The following is a 20,737-nucleotide window of genomic DNA, read 5'->3' as shown; positions in this document are numbered from 1 at the left end:
GAATATTTTAAAACATCTTTTTATGTTTAATAAATTTTAAGATCAAAACAAAATGTTGTCCTTGAAAATGTCGGTTTTTATTTTAATTCAACAGACAGTTATTATGAACAACACGACGGGTGCCAAATGATGAGCAGGATCTGCTTACCCTTCCGGAGCACCTGATATCACCCCCAGTTTTTGGTGGGGTTCGTGTTGCTCAGTCGTTAGTTTTCTATGTTGTGTGTTGTGTACTATTGTTTGTCTGTTTGTCTGTTTGTCTGTTGGTCTTTTTCTTTTTGTTAGCCATGGCGTTGTCAATATTAATAAGAAGATGTGGTATGAGTGCCAATGAGACAACTCTCCATCAAAGTCACAATGTGTAAAAAGTAAACAATTATAGGTCAAAATACGGCCTCCAACACGGAGCCTTGGCTCAGTTTATTTTCGACTTATTAGTTTGAATGTCCCTCTGGTATCTTTTGCCTCTCTTTTATTAACTTATTAACTGGTTTTAATTTACATTTCCTGTCAATCTTCTACTGTCTGGACAGATAAACACTTAAAACCATAAAAAATGTATTTTTTTTGATGATATGTCATTTATATACCAATGAAATTTTGATAACTTTAAAAGAAGAGAAAAGTTATAAAATACTACTTCAAAATTTCTACGACTTTTTTTCTATATTTTATTCCTGTGACTTTTTTCCTGTGACTTTTTTTCCGTTTACCTTATCAAATGTGTGACTTTTTTTCCAGTGACTTTCCTTCTTGTGGCTTTTTTTCCTACCAAATTTGTGACTTTTTATCCTGTGATCTTTTTTTCCTGTGACTTTTTTTCCGACTAAGGTTCCGATTTAAGAATTCCTTAGATAAGTGAAGACTTAAGTAGTTTTATGCATTTAACTGAACTAAGGAAATTCTCAGTGAAATCTAAGTTTAAGGAACACTTAAGTTAAGATGTTTTATGCATACGGGCCTTGTTTGATAGATGGCAACATATATGTTCCGATTGTCGTATCCGCAATCTATGTTTAGTAGGTTCAGACTTGGTCGAGTATGGTTCAGACTATTTTGAGTATGGTTCAGACTATGTTGAGTATGGTTCAGACTATGTTGAGTATGGTTCAGACTAGGTCGTGCATGGTTTAGACTTGGTCGAGTATGGTTCAGACACGTATAAAATGGTTAAGTACTGGTGGAGAAAAGGTAAAGTACAAGTTCAGACTGTTAAGTATGGTTCAGATTACAGTTCAGTAATATCGAGTAATAGTAAGACCAATTCAGACTGGTCGTGTAAAAATCAGTAAAGTTGAGTACAGATATAGGCCATTTCAGACTTTTACTGGTTTGAAGTATTTATTTATGAATAATTATGTCAACAATATTTCGTTTGTTTGTTGCTAGATATTGACGACAATTTTATTTTTTTCTTAAAGTCACGTAAAATCAACATATTCAAGAGGGTAGTTATATAATTTCTTTGTATCCTTTTGACTCAATCTCGCTATTGCGAAATGTACTCACAACTTTAATTTTACACGCATGGAATTCATGCTTTTATTTTTATTTATTCCTCTGTTCGTGCATGCTCACATAGATAACATTAACGTTATATTGTTGTAAAATACACCCATGGTATTGATTGTTAGTGCAAAAGGCAAAAAGGAGGCTTTGAGGATCTTTAGGCATGCAAACTTCCTGTTTTTTCTTTGGGAAGGGGGACTTCGGTTTTTTGATTATGTAGTTTTATTCTAAAGAAATAGGGCAAATTTCCTCTAAATATATTTCCACTAACTGGAACAAAATCAGAAATGTTTAAGACCTATTGGAATTCGAAGTTTAAGTAACATACTAATGATAATAAAACCGTTATCAATTATTTTTAGTTTCTCCTTAAACATTCAGTGATATAAAGCTGTTAACAAAAATATTTATTAAAATTTTGCAAAGAAGGAAGGCTATAATCTAAATAGATTGTGTTGTATTGGACAAACAATTTATGTCATTACTTCCAATAGAATTTCTTTTTTGTTAGGAATGACCTTCTCCATGTTCTCGGCACTTTTAGATATTTTTTTCAAAATTTTCCAACATCTAGCAAGATAACAGGTTTGTGTCATCTTCAGGCATTGATGACTTTAAAGAGAAATATTTGGAAATACGCTAAGATGTTGTTAAAATCTTACAGTAAACATATGAATTGGATACTGTCTGTTTTATAAAGATTGAAGGACTTTTGAAAAACGGCCATGGTTTGATGTACATTTATGGAAAACTGATCCTACCCCTGTCCATTCTGTAAAAAGGATGTTTTTTTTTTGTTGTTTTTTCTTATTTCTAATCGAAATAGATCTAAAAAAAATTGAAAAAACGTGATCGTTGAAAAGTATATGGTTGTCTCAAGAGAAAAAAAAAATGCCCTCTCCAAGCCACTTTCATCTCAACTGTAGTAACAGTAGGGGTACTTTGCAATAGAAATATTGTTTTCTGCCTATGTTTATCCATCAAATCAACTTATTGTCTTATGCGCATAAATTGTCATTTAAGTTGGTAACGTATATTTTCGAATTCTAAATCTGGAACACACCAATATCAATTTAATCCAAAATATTGATTAAAGTATTTATTGTTCAATCAATGTAAATAATCAAAACAAACGTTTTCACAGATGAGTACATACAATGACCTAACATATAGCATACGGTAATTAAGATTCTGATTTAAGTATTCCTTAGATGAGTAAAGAATTAAGTAGTTTTATGCATACAACTTAATGATTTAACTTAACTAAGGAAGTTCTCAGTGAAATTTAAGTTTAAGGAACACTTAAGTTAAGATGTTTTATGCATACGGGCCTTGTTTGATTAGATGGCGACATATATGTTCCAATTGTTGTAACTGCAATCCCGTCCTCTTTAATCGAATGTGACCTACCGAATTAGACTCACCCCCTACGTGTTTGAACTTTTTCGAGCAACACGAAGGTGCCTCGTGTGGGGAGGATTAGCTTACCCTTCCGTAGCACCTGAGATCATCACCGGGTATGGTGGGATTCGTGTTTCTCAGTCGTTAGTTTTCTATGTTGTTTATGAATATCATTTTTGTATCTTTTGCCTCTCTTTTGATTTACAATTTTTCATTAGCATCTAAAGGTTTTAACCAGAAACAATACTATAGTCTTAACGTGAGGGTACCCAAATTGCACCTACTTTGACAGTTTTTTCACCTATGTTTATTTATGATCCAAACAAAAGTTTCCATTCTGTGTTTATTTTGTAGATGTATCATTATTCACTATATGGTTCCACCAATTTAGTTTTGAATCCATACTGAATCATAAAAAAATGGGTTTGAACAGACCTCCAAACGATCCATGATTCTGTAATGAGGAGTACCCAAATTGCATCCATGCTTAAATTCACATCCTCAAAAATCGAATTACAGATAAATTGTTTTATTTTTTCAAATATTTAGAACAATTTGAGATTAATCTATGGTTACTATTCATCTTTTAAGAAATGGAGGCTTGTTACATATTTTATTTGCTCATTTTTAGAAGATGACCTTTTTGTGGACGTCGCATGGCGACGTTTCCGTACATTTTCCTTTACCAGTGAATACTTCATCTGTTGATGTATACTGTTAACGTTTTGTGTATATTTTAATATATTAACCTCTGTTGAAAGACGTGCATAATGTCAAATCATAAAAAATACAAATTGTTTAGTCTCTAAGAAAACTTGTAAGATTTCCGCTGCTACTTTTGCTAGATCAGTGCAATTTGGGTACTCGGTGCAATTTAGGTACCGTGACGTTCGATACATGATTTTTTATTAGTTGTTATTGGCTTTGAACTAGCTGTCATAAACTGCGAGTACCACCAGAACTGTACTTGTTGTCTTTTTTGTTGTAGGGTGTATAAATACCCTGCCACGTTCTGTCTGGGTTTTTTTTGTGATTTGATGAGTTAAGCCCTTATCAACTGATTTTTATAGCTTGTTCATATGTTGTACTGTTACACCGCTGTCCCAGGTTAAGGGGAGGGTTTGGCGCCCGCTAACATGTTTAACCCCGCCACATTCTGTATGTGCCTGTCCCAAGTCAGGAGCCTGTAATTTAGTGGTTGTCGTTTGTTGCTGTATATCATATTTATATTTCGTTCATTGTTTTTTTTACATAAATCAGGCCGTTAGTTTTCTTGTTTGAATCGTTTTACATTTGTCATTTCGGGGCCTTTTACAGCTGACTATGCAGTATGGGTTTTTCACATTGTTGAAGGCCGTACGGGGACCAATAGTTGTTAACTTCTATGGCATTTGGTCTCTGGTGGATAGTTCTCTCATTGACAATTACACCACATCTTCTTATTTTTATATTTCCTCCGTTTTTTGGACTGAAATACCAAAACAAAAGTTTTTAATGCCCCCTTCACATACACGGATTTTTTAACAAGTCCTTACGGATCGCCAACTCTTAGTTAATCTCAAGCATCCGTAAATAACTCGTTGGTATCCGTAAATAACTCGTCACAGCTCACAGACACTCTTACGGATCCGTGAAAAAATGATGAAAACAACACGTTATAAATTTCATGCGTCCGAAGCGCTTTTCTGGATTTACCTTCATCAGGAACGACCAAAGCTGAATATTTGAAATCCAAGGATTTATAAAAACCGAAACAGTTGAAGGGCTATATAACCAAAAAAGAACCTAAAAAAATAGCAAAAATGTATTTAAGGTCAACTTTGCCAGAGGGAGTTGAAACCTTATTTTCTTTATAATTTCAAAATTTATTAACGGACAATTTTAGGAAGGATTGTTATAAATCATGTCAGTACCAAAGTACTGACTACTGAGTTGATGAAATAAGGTGGCAAAAGCTGTAGCAACGGCTATGTGCACTGAGTTGATTGATGTTAAAAGTCAAGCGCATATAGGTGTTCAACGTAGTTATTTGATACTCTGATCAAATCTTCGATAATTGATAATGCATTCATTTGGGGCTCTCGTAACTTTTTTTTAAAAACAATACTCTTATGAAGTACGCTATCTAATAAGCGTACAATTCAATATCACAATGTTTTAGTTTTTTTCATAACTGTATTAGACCAAGTTTTAGAATTATTTACACCATTGTATGTGACCAAAAACGTGTAAGAGACTTTATACCCAAAAATATCAAATTCAACTGTTAATTTTGAGAAAAAAAGGGTATTTTGTTTTTGACAATATGCTTTTATACGCTCAGTATTGATATCATCAATATACACACAATTCAATACATATAAAAGGAGAGGTGCGCTTAAGCGTGATTGAAGCAGCGACCTAATGAATCGAAACTCCACAAAGTATTAAGGTTAGTTAAAAAGATAAAAATAATTTGTATGTTATAACTCAGAATGATATATTTGTATTTTGATAGTTGTGCCAACATCACCTACAGGAATCATGACGTCCGAGACAACATCAATCTTTTTAACTACAAGATTGACAACGCCTTCAACGTCTACAATGACAACTACAGAGCAGATAACGCCTTCAACGTCTACAATGACAACTACAGAGCAGACAATGCCTTCATCGTCTACAATGACAACTACAGAACACACAACGCCTGCATCGTCTACTATGACAATTACAGAGCAGTCAACGCCTCCAACGTCTACAATGACAACTAGAGAGCATACAAAGCCTTCAATGTCGACAATGACAACTACGGAACACACAACGCCTGCATCGTCTACAATGACAACTACAGAGCAGACAACGACTTCAACGTCTACAATGACAACTACAGAGCTGACAACACCTGCATCTTCTACAGTGACAACTACAGAGCATACTATGCCTTCAACGTCTATAATGACAACTACTAAACAGACAACGCCTTCAACGTCTATGACAACCACAGAGCAGACAACGCCTTCAACGTCTTTAAAGTTGACAAAACCTGCATTTTCAACAATGACATCTACAGAGCTGACAGCACCTGCATCGTCTACAATGACAACTACAGAGCGGACAAAGCCTTCAACGCCTACAATGACAACTACAGAGCAGACAACGCCTTCAATGTCTACAATGACAACTACAGGACAGACAACGCCTTCAACGTCTACAATGACAACTACAGGGCAGACCATGCCTTCGACGTCTACAAGGAAAACTACAGAACACACAAAGCCTCAAACATCTACAATGCCAACTACAGAGCTGACAACGACTTCAACGTCTACAATGACAACTTCAGAGCTGACAACACCTGCATCTTCTACAGTGACAACTACAGAGCAGACTACGCCTTCAACGTCTACAATGACAACTACAAGACAGACAACGCCTTCAACGACTTCAATAACAAATACAAATCAGACACCGCCTTCAACGTCAACAATGACAACTACAGAGCAGACAACGCCTTTAACGTCTTTAATGACATCTACAAAGTTGACAAGACCTGCATTTTCAACAATGACATATACAGAGCTGACAGCACCTGCACCGTCTACAATGACAACTACAAAGCTGACAGAACCTTTAACGTCTACAATGACAACTACAGAGCAGACAACACTTTCAACGACTACAAAGGCAACTACAGAACACACAAAGCTTGCATCGTCTACTATGACAATTACAGAGCAGTCAACGCCTCCAACGTCTACAATGACAACTAGAGAGCATACAACGCCTTCAATGTCGACAATGACAACTACGGAAAACACAACTACAGAGCACACAACGCCTTCGTTGTCTACAATGACAACTACAGAGCAGACAACACTTTCAACGACTACAATGACAACTACAGAGCTGACAAAACCTTTCACGTCTACAATAACAACTACAGAGCACACAACGCCTTCAATAACTACAATGACATCTACAAAGCTGACAAAACCTTTAACGTCTACAATGACAACTACAGAGCACACAACGCCTGAATCGTCTTCAATGACAACTACAGTGCAGTCAATGCCTGCATCGCCTACAATGACAACTACAGAGCAGACAACCCTTTCGTCGTCTAAAATAACAATTACAGAGCTGACAACACCTGCATCATCTAAAATAAAAATTACAGAGCAGACAACGCCTTCAGCGTCTACAATGACACCTACAGGACAGAAAACGCCTTCAACGGCTACAATGACAACAACAGAGAAGACAACGCCTTCAACATCTACAATGACAACTACAAAGCTGACAACACCTGCATCTTCTATAGTGACAACTACAGGGCAGACTACGCCTTCAACGTCAACAATGACAACTACAAGACAGACAACGCCTTCAACGTCTCCAATGACAACTACAGTGCAGTCAATGCCTGCATCGCCTACAATGACAACTACAGAGCAGACAACCCTTTCGTCGTCTAAAATAACAATTACAGAGCTGACAACACCTGCATCATCTAAAATAAAAATTACAGAGCAGACAACGCCTTCAGCGTCTACAATGACACCTACAGGACAGAAAACGCCTTCAACGGCTACAATGACAACAACAGAGAAGACAACGCCTTCAACATCTACAATGACAACTACAAAGCTGACAACACCTGCATCTTCTATAGTGACAACTACAGGGCAGACTACGCCTTCAACGTCAACAATGACAACTACAAGACAGACAACGCCTTCAACGTCTCCAATGACAACTACAGTGCAGTCAATGCCTGCATCGCCTACAATGACAACTACAGAGCAGACAACCCTTTCGTCGTCTAAAATAACAATTACAGAGCTGACAACACCTGCATCATCTAAAATAAAAATTACAGAGCAGACAACGCCTTCAGCGTCTACAATGACACCTACAGGACAGAAAACGCCTTCAACGGCTACAATGACAACAACAGAGAAGACAACGCCTTCAACATCTACAATGACAACTACAAAGCTGACAACACCTGCATCTTCTATAGTGACAACTACAGGGCAGACTACGCCTTCAACGTCAACAATGACAACTACAAGACAGACAACGCCTTCAACGTCTCCAATGACAACTACAGAGCAGACAACGCCCTCATCGTCTTTAATGACAACTACAAAGCTGACAACACCTACATCATCTACCATGACATTTACAGAGAGGACAACGCCTTCAACATCTACAATGACAACTACAAAGCTGACAACACCTGCAACATCTACCATGACTACTACAGAGCAGACAAAGCCTTCAGCGTTAACAATGATAACGACAGAGCAGACAACGACGCCTTCAGCGTCTACAAAGACAATCACACAGCAAACAACGCTTTCAACGTCTACAATAATAACTACAGAGCACACAACGTCTGCATTGTCTACAATGAAAATTACAGAGCAGTCAACACCTGCATCGTCTACAATGATAATTACAGAGCAGACAACGTCTTCAACGTCTACAATGTCAAAAATGACAACTACAAAGCAGCCAACGCCTTCGACGTCAACAATGACAACAACAGAGCACAAAACGCCTATATCGTCTACAATAACAACTACAGAGCAGTCAATACCCTCATCGTCTACAATGACAACATCAGAGCAGGCAAAGCCTTCTACGTATAGAATGACAACAACAAAAATGAGAACTCCTGCGGCATCTACAACGACATTTACAGAGCAGACAACACCTTCAATGTCTACAATGACGACTACAGGACAGACAACGCCTTCAACATCTACAATGAAAATTATAGAGCAAACAACGCCTTCAACGTCAACGATGACAACTGCAAAGCTGACAACACCTGCATCATCTACCATGACTACTACAGAGCAGACTACGCCTTCAGCGTTAACAATGATAACGACAGAGCAGACAACGACGTCTTCAACATCTACAAAGAAAACTACGAAGCAATCAACGTATTCAACGTCTACAATAACAACTACAGAGCAGTCAACGCCTGCATCGTCTACAATGTCTACAATAACAACTACAGAGCAGACAACGCCTTCAACGTCTACAATAACAACTACAGAGCAGACAACGCCTTCAACGTCTACAATAACAACTACAGAGCAGACAACGCCTTCAACGTCTACAATAATAATTACAGAGCAGACAACGCCTTTAACGTCTACAATGTCTACAATGACAACTACAGAGCAGACAACGCCTTCAACGTCAGCAATGACTACTAGAGAGCACAAAACGCCTACATCATCTACAATAACCACTACAGAGCAGTCAATGCCCTCATCGTCTACAATGACAACAACAGAGCAGACAACGCCTTCAACATATATAATGACAACAACAAATCTGAGAACACCTGCAGCAACTTCAGCGACATTTACAGAGAAGACAGTGCCTTCAACGTCTCCAATGACAACTTCAGAGCAGACAACGCTTCCAACATCGACAATGACGACTACAGAGCAGACAACGCCTCTAACATCAACAATGACAATTACAGAGCTGACAACACCTCCATTACCTACAATAAAAACTACAGAGCAGACAACGCCTGCAATGTCAACAATGAAAACTAAAGAGCACAAAACGCTTGCATCATCTACAATGACAACTACAGAGCAGTCAACGCCGTCATCGTCCACAATGACAACAACAGAGCAGACAACGCCTTCAACGTCATCAAAGACAACTACAAAGCCGAAAACGCCTCTAACGTCTACAATAACAACTACAGAGCAGACAACGCCTCCAACAACTACAACAACAACTACAGAGCAGACATCACTTTCAACGTCAACAATGACAACTAGAGAGCTTACAACACCTACATTGTCTACAATGACAACTACAGAGCAGTCAATGCCCTCATCGTCCACAATGACAACAACAGAGCATACAACGCCTTCAACGTCAACAAAGACAACTACAGAGCAGACAACACCTCCAACGTCTAGAACAACGACTACAGAGCAGACAACGCCTTCAACATCAACAATGACAACTAGAGAGCTAAAAACGCCTACATCGTCTACAATGACAATTACAGAGCAGTCAATGCCTTCATCGTCTACAATGACAACAACAGAGCAAACAACGCATTCAAGGTCAACAGTGACAACTAAAGAACAGAAAACGCCTCCAACGTCTACAATAACAACTACAGAGCAGACAACGCCTCCAACATCTACAAAAACAACTACAGAGCAGATAACGTCTCCAACGTCAACAATTACAATTACAAAACTGACAACACCTGCATCACCTACAATGAAAACTACAGAGCAGACAACGCCTTCAACGTCTACAATGACAACTACAGGACAGACAACGCCTTTAACATCGACAATGACAACTACAGAGCAGACAACGCCTTCAACGTCAACAGTGACAACTACAGAACAGATAACGCCTCCAACGTCAACAATAACAACTACAGAGCAGAAAACGCCTCCAACATCTACAATTACAACTACAGAGCAGATAACGTCTCCAACGTCAACAATGACTATTACAGAGCTGACAACACCTGCATCACCTACAATAAAAACTACAGAGCAGGCAACGCTTTTATTGTCTACAATGACAACTACAGGACAAACAACATCTTCAACGTCTACAATGACAATTATAGAGGAGACAACTCCTTCAACGTCTACAATGACAACTAAAGAGCAGACAACGCCTCCAACGTCAACAATGACGACTACAGAGCACACAACGCCTGCATCGTCTACAATGACAACTGCAGAGCAGTCAACGTCTTCATCGTCTACAATGACAACTACAGGGCAGACAACTCCTTCAACGTCTACAATGACAACTTTAGAGCAGATTACGCCTTCAACGTCCACAATGACAACTACAAAGCTGACAAAACCTGCATCATCTAACATAAACACTTCTGGTCAGACACCGCCTTCAACGTCTAAAATGACAACTACAGGACAGAGAACGCCGTCAACGTCTACAATGACAACTAAAGAGCAGAGAACGCTTTTAACATCTACATTTACAACTACAGAGCATACAACGCCTCTAACGTCTACAATGACAAATAAAAAGCTGAGAACACCTGCATCATCTACAACGATATTTATAGAGCAAACAACGCCTTCAACGTCTACAATGACAACAACAGAGCACACAACGTCTTTATCGTCTACAATGACAATTACAGAGCAATCAACGCCTGCATCATCTACAATGACAACTGCAGAACAGACAACGCCTTCGTCGTCTACAATGACAACTACAGAGCAGACAATGCCTCCAACGTCTGCAATGACAACTATAGAGCAGACAACGCCTCCAATGTCTACAATGACAAACACAGAGCAGACAATGCCTCCAACGTCTACAATGACAACAACAGAGCAGACAACGCCTTCAACGTCTACAATGACAATCACAGAGGAGCAGACAACGCCTTTAACGTATGCAATGATAATTACAGGACAGGCAACGCTTTCAACGTCTACAATGACAACTCCTGAGCAGACAACGCCTTCAACGTCAATAATGACAGCTACAGCGCGGACAACGCCTACAATGACAACTACAGAGGTGACAATTCCTTTAACGTCTACAATAACAGCTACTGAGCAGACTACGCCTTCAACATATACAATGACAACTACAAAAATAACAACGCTTCCAATATCCACAATGACAACTACAGACATGAAAACGCCTTCAACATCTGCAAAGACAACAATTGCATACAACAGGATAGTAAATACAATTTCGGAAAAACCCGTGGTCACTTCTATCTATCCATTCAGTCCAGATAAATGCCTTTGTCCGTGTTCAAAAGTAGGCAAAGGCAAGTGGGATTTCTTACGTGGAATGAATCTAACTCTTGATCAATTAAGAGAATTACTAAAGCCAGATTTAGATCTTATGGAAAAAAGAACTAAGTATCAACAAATCCAATACAACCCGGATGCGTCGTACCAAGATATCAGCTCCAGATGATCGTGTATCGGCGACATCCGTAGGATATGTTGGAGTCGTCTTCATTTGTCTTATTACAGGTATAATTGTTACCATTGACATTCTCGGCTGCAATGTCGCCAAGTCTAAAAAACGTTCTTGATTACACTTTTATTGAAATCAAAATAGATATATCCCTTTTACCATGAACGCAATTACATAAATCGTTTAACTTGTCAGTTTTTGAAATACTCTTGTATCTCATATCTATACTATTCATATAAGACAATAAATTTTGTATAAACAAAAACTTGCAGTTTACAAACACGATAAAATCAAAAGAGCTGCAACATTTTGTACATAGACACTATATTTTTCTTCCATTTACTGACGCATGTAAAACACCACTAAAAGGTCCAGAGTTCACATTCACATTAACAAATACAATGTTAGATTATATATTGATAGACAAGACGTCAGTCAGACAATTACGACGGTATGAAATCCTTGAAGAAGGAACGTTTAGCTCGACGTCAGATCATCTACCAAATATCGCCTATGTGGAACGAGACGAAAACCCACATATTGACTTAAACAATTTTACGAAACTTCCAGCTTAGCATAAGATCACAGAACATAATATTAAAGACTATCAAGATATATTGTGTGTTCCTTTAGATAGACTAATACGGGAAGTGCAAAAAGATGACATTGACATAAACTTATTTTTCATAAACTAGTGAATACGCTTATGAATACCGCGAAAGAGACAATTCCGTGTAATATGTGTAATCCGCACACAATACCATACTGAAATGAAGACGTGAAAAATGCACACACTAAAGAATGCAAAATGAGTAGAGTATGGATGCAAGACGGAAGACCCAGAGGTATGCAACACGAGTCATACTTTAACTACAAACGAGCCAAACAAAATTTCAAAATCATTTAGAAACTTGCAAATGAACGATATATCGAAGAAATGTATGATGACATTAATAACACTGCCAAATATGACAAAAGACTATTCTGGAAACTAATTAAGCGCCAAAAACCAAAACATTCAAAAGTGTGTCATCAAATTAAACATAATAACGTTGTTCACTTATCACCAGAGTCGATTTGTGATGCATTTGTGAATTATTTTGAAGATCTTTATACACGAAAAGATACGTCAGCGTTCGATGATCCAACTCTTAATGAAATGAATAAACCTTACAGCGAAATTGAACGAGTATGTAAAGCTGATGAAGACCTATACTTACCAGGTGGACCTATTTCTTGTGACGATGTAAGCTCTGTCATTAAACAGCTAAAACGTAGAAAAGCCTGTGGCAATGACATGATTCAAAACGAACATTTGATATATGGTGGACCGAAAGTTGCGGATTTTTTTTTTCAATTTTTCTTAATATTGTTATAGAAAAACAGCAAGTTCCTAATGACTGGCAGAAAAGACTTGTTTAAAGGAGATAATAAACCTAAATTGAGCCCGGACAGCTATCGGCCCGTATGTTCACTATCTAGTGTATTTAAGCTTTTCGAAAAGATAGTACTTATCTATGGCAAGCCGTTCTCGTCAAAACTATGTTTAAACAATTTTTTCGAAATAATTACACACTGAGAATTAAAAAAATCACACTGAGATTTAAGAACCTAAAATAACATACTGAGAAATCGAAGTTACACACTGAGATTTTAAAATTACACACTGAGATTTGAAAAAATTAAAAACACACACTGATAATTTAAAATTACACACTGAGATTTTCAAAAAACACACTGAGATGAAATAAATTGAAAAACACACACTGAGAATTGTTAATTACACAATGACATTTCAAATAGACACTTGCTGACGATATTACATGTATTGCTACATGTACAACACCGATGCGTTTACAACACATGCTCGATACCGGCGGTTTCAGTTCGACGGAAAGAAATCATGTGTTATTCAATTTTCAAAATCTTCAATAAAAACAGCAATGACTGGAAATAAACCAAGAATCTGTACCTGTTGTAGAAAGCCATATTCATCTAGGCATTGAACTAAACGGAAAATTAACGACAAAATCTTGTAGGAGGGTTAGAAACACTTATTTTGCAATTGCCAACTTAAGAGGTGATAATACGAATCCATTAGTTCTCGTGAAACTGTATAAGCCGGTCGTAATTCCTACTTTGTTATATGGCTGTGAAGTTTGGTGTGATTTGAAAAATCAAGATATGACATTACTGAATGACTTCAGCATTTTGTTGTAAAGCACGTACAAAAATTCAAGACGTCAACAAGATCAGATATGTGTGAAAGCATGGTTGGGCTACGAAATATAACATGTGAAATCGAAAAACGTAAATTATATTTCTTTGGAACATTTTGTAAAACGAAAAACTCTTGTCTTGCAAAACACATCTTTCTACAAGGACTTTTTTCGCGCCTGTTAGATGGACGAAACCATATTAGATTTATTCTGGACATATTGCACATTCTGAATAAATACAATCTGTATGAATGTCTTATCACCTATATTAGATTGCAACTTTCCTGATAAGCTGCAATGGAAACGTACTGTTGTGAATGCAGTAGAAACGAAACATGACAATGACTGGCTGATTCGCATTATTTCGGACAATGACTTAAAGAGATTCAAATATATACATAAATCTGTATCTGCGGCTCATGTGTGGAAATTCCCTTCGAACAGCTCCGACATTCGCACTGCACTGTTTATCGGAAAACTTCTATCTACCGCTCCAAACCACGTTTCCAAATCTTGTGAAATTTGCGACCGTCTGTTCATTGACGTTTTCGAACATGCATGCTTTGGCTGTACGTTTACATCAAAGATGTACAGCACTTGGCCGAACTTAATAATAGAAAACGTTTGTCTTGATCTCTTTGTTAAACTAAGTGAATGTAAAGATAAATCATTATTTACAATTTGTCTAGGAAAAGACGTTTCAACTGTGTTCAGTGACTCCGACTTAGATTCATTTAAAAGGGAGAGGAAAAAGATACCAGAGGGATATTCAAACTCACAAGTCGAAAACAAACTGACAACCCCATGGCTAATAAAGAAAAGAAAAAGACCAACAGACAAACAATAGTACACAAAACACAACATAGAAAACTAAAGACTGAGCAAAGCAAACCCCACCAAAAACTAGGGGTGATCTCAGGTGCTCCGGAAGGGTAAGCAGATCCAGCTCCACATGTGCCACCCGTCTTAGCGACTTTGCTACGTCCGTGTAATAAAATCTGCATCCGAATACACAATAAAGTATAATGTTAGCACATGCAATATCGCCAGTTTACGATATATTCTCTTTTACTCTTTTACTGTATATTAGAATTTGCATTTATATGTAAATATTACGTATTGTTTATAACTTTATCATTTGTATTTTCTTTTATTTATTTATCAATTTATTGTTCATGATAATATAATTCGTGTAATCTCTATGTAGAGGAAATAAAGATATGAATGAATGAATTGTCCAAATATCAATTTATCCTGGAGTACAACAACTTTTAAGTTATTGGGTATTAATTTTGATGTTGTTCTTGATAAAATTATTAACATTAATTATAATGAGAAAGTTCTGCAGATAAAAATTCTAATTAAGATGTGGTCAAAAGAAATATTACAGTAATAGGTAAAATCACAGTTGTGAAAACTCTGATTTTACCTGTCCTTAATTACCTTATAATAACAATGCCAAATCCAGATCAATAACTTGTTAAAAAGATTAACGAGCTTATTTTTACATTTATTTGAAATTCGCCTGTACATAGAGTCAAAAAAGAGCTGTTACAAAAAGGCTACAGTGCAGGTGGGTTGAAAATGATCAACCTTAGCCCCTTCGTCACAGCCCTCAAATCTACATATGTTAGAAAACTTTTTCAATCTAACTATAAATGGAAAAATATTTTATTTTCCATAATGAATCAAGAAAAAATAATTAAATTTGATAATGGTTATCTGTCATACATTACAGGAAATATGAAAAAACTAATTTTGGCATGGTGTATTCTACTATTGTTTTTAAAGAAGAAAACTGTTCCTTGGAATATATTTTATTAAGCCCACTGTGGAAGAACAAATGTATAAAAATAAAAAAAGAATAAACCTGTAGTTTATATAAACTGGTTCAATAAAGGTATATTTTTTATTATTGACATTGTATCAGATGCTGGAAAAATTCTCAGTTTGGAACAGTTAGAAACAAAATTCAAATTTGACAGAAATGTTATGAAATATAACAGCATAATTTTTACTGTAAAGAATGCAGGAAAGTGCTATGTATTTGATAAATATAAACTAGCCACTCCATTTATTCCTTCATTTGCCAAGATTTTTTTGAAAAGTTCAAAGGGAACTAAAGACATATATTCACTATTAATTAGAAATAATATAGTTTCAACAGGTCAGAAAAAGAGGATTGGAATTTTAGGATCAGATGAAAATGAATGGAGACTAATTTTTAAATTAACTTTTATAGTCACTACAAATACCAAACTGCAGTGGTCACAATATTGAATAAACCAGCATATTTTAGGTAAAAATAAATTTTTGAATAAAACTAATGTTATTGACAATCCAAACTGTACTTTTTGCCAAGAAGAAGCAGAAACAATTGAACATATATTTTGGAATTGTGGGATTGTACAAACATTTATTGATGAAATTGACTCTTGGTTTTTGTCAAATGGTATAAGTGTTTCATTTACATTAAGAATTTTCCTGCTTGGGGATATTACAAAATGATCTAGAGGGTATGCTGTTAATTTGATTTATCTGCAAATAAAACAATATATTGTTAACTGCACATATTTTTAAAAAGCTTTAACATTGCCGGCATTGCGAAATAGAATAAAGTCTCTATACAGCATGGGAAAAATAAAATAGTAGATATTTTTAACAAAAGTTGGAATATTTTTGCCATACTTTTCAGTGATTGATCAATTATTTTTAGAATGAAAATCTGTACATAATGTAGTGGTAATAAAATTTGCATATGATATAGTGGTTCTTTTATGAGAAAATACTATAAAATTCATTCATATGTGCGAATACAAAACTAAAATAAACAAACCAACCTTTCAACAAAGAAAAAATCCTTTTGATTGTTTAAAAATCTAGAGACATCCTCAAAGTACATATCTTTAACATATATCACTAAAATCTATTATCTACTCATTGAGATAAACTGCATACCAAGTGGTAAATTACACGTTTTTCAAAAGTAATTATATTCCTGCCTAAGAATTGATTCTTCAAAAACATGGAAAACACTATCATTTGTGACATATACCTCTACATCATTCATTGGTGGAAAAATTTTAGAAAATAAAAATTCGTAATTTCCTCCTTTGGTATTACAATTAGAAAGGATTATGAAAATCTCCAATTTTTACACTGGATACCTAAACTACACAAAAATCCTTATAAAGAACGATATGAAGCCGTTGTCAAGACTAAACATATGTCTAAAGTTCTTACCACAGTTTTTTCTACAGTAATATAGCCTTCAGAAGTATCGTGGTGACGTATATTCTACCAGCGGTGTCAATCAGATGTGGATTCTTAAAAATTCTAAAATTATACTCCAAAATCTCCAATCGCAATCTGTATAATTTTGCAGTAATATCAAACCCTTTGATTTGTCTACGTCTCACACTACTATATTCCTATTCCCCTTGCTCAATTGAAAGATCAAATACATAGTCTCATTTAACAGAGCTTTTTCTACAAAAAAAAAAAAAGTAAAATACAAATTCCTCGCGAAAAATCTTACTGTGTGAAGAATCACACTGATTCCCATAACAAAATACACTAAAAATGATATTATAAAATGTTTGTACTCTATAGGAAACGTGATGATTTCAATTTTTATTGTCATCTTTTAATTTCTAAACAGTAACATACCCTCTGCTCCATCGTTTTGTATTTACATATTTCAGTTAATACATTACGCTTGTGCATGTGTACACTATAAGGACTTTATTAGCACCTGAGTCATAAACATAGATAAATTGCTACCTTTTGTGAATGTCAAAAGAGAATTCTATAAAAGTAGTAAGATTTTTACCTGTTATATATATGATATCTAAGGATGTTCGCTACTCTGTTTCAAAATAACAAGCTTTTCAAAAGACTGTTAAAAGTTGATAGTATATAAATGAAGGAACTAGAAAAGCAGAAAAAAATGACGGGTCCGTGTGCTTGTTTTCGAGATATAAGCCATTGCAAATTTGCCGGGAAATGATTCTCTCTAGATTTTTCATACATTTAACATTGGTACCTTTTTTCTTTCAAAAAAAATGAAAAAATAACAAGGATTTTATAAGATTTTCAAATATGGCCTTTTAAACTATATGTAATAAAATTATGAAAAGAAAAATGGGGGTTTAGCAAGCAAATTTTTTGATGGCACTACATGGATAAAACCAGAGGAGTCCCAATATCTGGCAAAAATTCAAAAACAAGAGGAGCAAACATACTTAACATGCTGATATTCGGGCGGAGTATATTAAATGTGGATACATTAATTTCCAAACATGTAATATCGATAACTTGAAAAATCGGTTAGGAGCTAAACTTTACGACAAAAGTAAAACATGTTAATTTAAATTTTCTCATATGGAACCTTCCATTTCTACTTATCAGCATCCAAGCAGCACCTGCATACTGTGTATAATTTGATCGAAATTGATTCGAAATAACAAAGATAAATAGTAAATTTAAAGACAAGTATCACCAGATAGGTACCACATGAGCAACAAGACGGGTGCAACGTGTGGTGCAAGAACTGCTTACCCTGCCGGAGCGCAACCTGAGTTAACCCCCGATTTCTGGTTAGGTTCGTGTTTCTCAATCTTTAGCTTTCTATGTATTGTTTTGTGGAATTATTCGTCTTTTCGTCGTTTTCCGTTCTATGTTATGGCATTGTCTGTTTCTCTTCAATTAATGAGTTGTCCCCTAGGTATCATTTGCCTCCTTTTTATAACTTATTTGGGATATCTCCCACTGCAAATTGTCATCGGATTTTGAATTTTCATAAGTAAAAACGATGAATACCCCTAGTAAACTAGTTAACCAGGGCTCCTGAAAGAACGCTTGAATTCACCCTCGGATTTGGTTTGATTTTTGTTGCTCAATGTTTACTTTGTTGTGATGTGTTTTGTGAGCAGTTTTCGTTTGGCCATGGTGTTTTCCGTATTTTCTAGACTTAATATGATTGTTGATTGTAAATTTCGTATCAACTCTAATTTTTATTAATGCAGATCTAATCACCCTAATAAATCATTTTAATGTTAAAACATAAAAATAATCGCGGGAATTACAAAAAAAAAAAATGGAACAGTATCATCAACTACACCAACAATCGAATCATCCATGGAAATGTTCATCTAAACAAACACAAACAACGCGTACGCATGTCGAAAAATTTAAGTTAAATACAAATATTTTTAAATGAACCAGGTTTTCAAAGAAGATTTTTAAATTACTCAAAATGTAGGGAAGAATTTATATTCCAATTTCACATATTATGGAATTAATGATAGTATTAAAACAATTTCAGATTCCTACTGGAGAAATGGTATTAGTGGTGGTGTTTACAGTTTCATAAATATTGATGCACAATGCTGTTACCAATATAAAGTCTTTTGAAAACTAAAGAGAAATGTTAATGATACCATTTAATATAAGAGTGTTCAGATTATTTCTATAGATAAAGTACTTAAACCGTTCTACAATAATGATGAACGGTTCAGGAAACCTGGTGGCCTACGTAATGGTTGCTGAAAGATTGCTGATGAAAACAATTGATAAATCGATGATCGACGTCAAAAGTTTATTTAAAGATTCAATAAAAACATTAACATGACAATAAATTGACTGATTGGTGTTACTGCCACTTTCAGCACTATTGGCTATTTTGTCGTCGTGGCGGTCAGTTTCATCGGCGGAGTGGCAATAAATGAATACGATCATTAATTCTTTGCACTGAAAAGCGCAATTTTCACAATATCTTGAAAAAGGTACCTCCTTGTCACGGAAAAACGCTTTTTACACAATATCTGTAAAAGGTCCCACCCTGTCACAGAAGAACACTATTTACACAATATCTGATAAAAGGTCCCATCATGTCACAAAAGAACGCTATTTACACAATAGTTTATAAAAGGTTCTCTACCCTGTCACAGAAGAACGCTATTTACACAATATCTTATAAAAGGTCCAACCCTGTCAGAGATGAATGCTATTTGCACAATAACGCCCAGTCACAGACGAACGCTATTTACACAATATCTTATAAAAGGTCCAATCTGTCACAGAAGAACGCTATCTGCCATCTATCTTATAATAGGTCCCCCCCCCTTCTGTCGCAGACGAAAGCGATTTCCAGAATATTTTATTTAAAAGGTCCCACCCTGTAACAAAAGATTGCGATTTACGGGATATTTTATAAAAGGTCCCAACCTGTCACTGACGATCGCTATTTACACAAAGCTTATAAAAGGTCTCACCCTGTCACAGGTGAACGCGATTTACAGAATATCTTATAAAAGGTCATACCCTGTCACAGAAGATTGCGATTTACAGAATATCTGATAAAAGGTCCCACCCTGTCATAGAAGAACGTTATTTATACAAAATCTTATACAAGGCCCCATCCTTTCACAGAAGAACGAAATTTACACAATATCTTATAAAAGGCCACGCCCTGTCACAGAAGCACGCTAATTATGCAATATATTTGAAGGGCCCTCTCCTGTCACAGAAGCACGCTATTTACACAATATCTTATAAATGGCCCCGCCCTGTCACAGAAGAATGCTATTAACACAATATTTTATAAATGGACCAACCCTGTCACAGAAGCACGCTAT

The 20,737-nt window shown here is 35.9% G+C and overlaps 1 protein-coding gene across 1 annotated transcript in view; it reads left to right on the top strand.

Moving 5' to 3' along the window:
- LOC127720765 (mucin-2-like) overlaps nucleotides 1-11,971 on the top strand; it is a 37,550-nt gene extending 25,579 nt beyond the window's left edge. The window contains exon 3 of the mRNA XM_052227519.1: nucleotides 5,408-11,971. Coding sequence (XP_052083479.1) covers nucleotides 5,408-11,877 — 6,470 coding nt within the window. The 3' untranslated portion in view covers nucleotides 11,878-11,971. The remainder of the gene's footprint in view (nucleotides 1-5,407) is intronic.
- The last annotated feature ends 8,766 nt before the right edge of the window (nucleotides 11,972-20,737 follow it).

Source organism: Mytilus californianus, unplaced genomic scaffold (genome assembly GCF_021869535.1).
Source record: "Mytilus californianus isolate M0D057914Y unplaced genomic scaffold, xbMytCali1.0.p SCAF_11, whole genome shotgun sequence".
Lineage (NCBI taxonomy): Eukaryota > Metazoa > Mollusca > Bivalvia > Mytilida > Mytilidae > Mytilus > Mytilus californianus.
The sequence above is the reverse complement of the archived record's forward strand: the minus strand, read 5'-3'. Positions and strand labels throughout refer to the sequence as shown.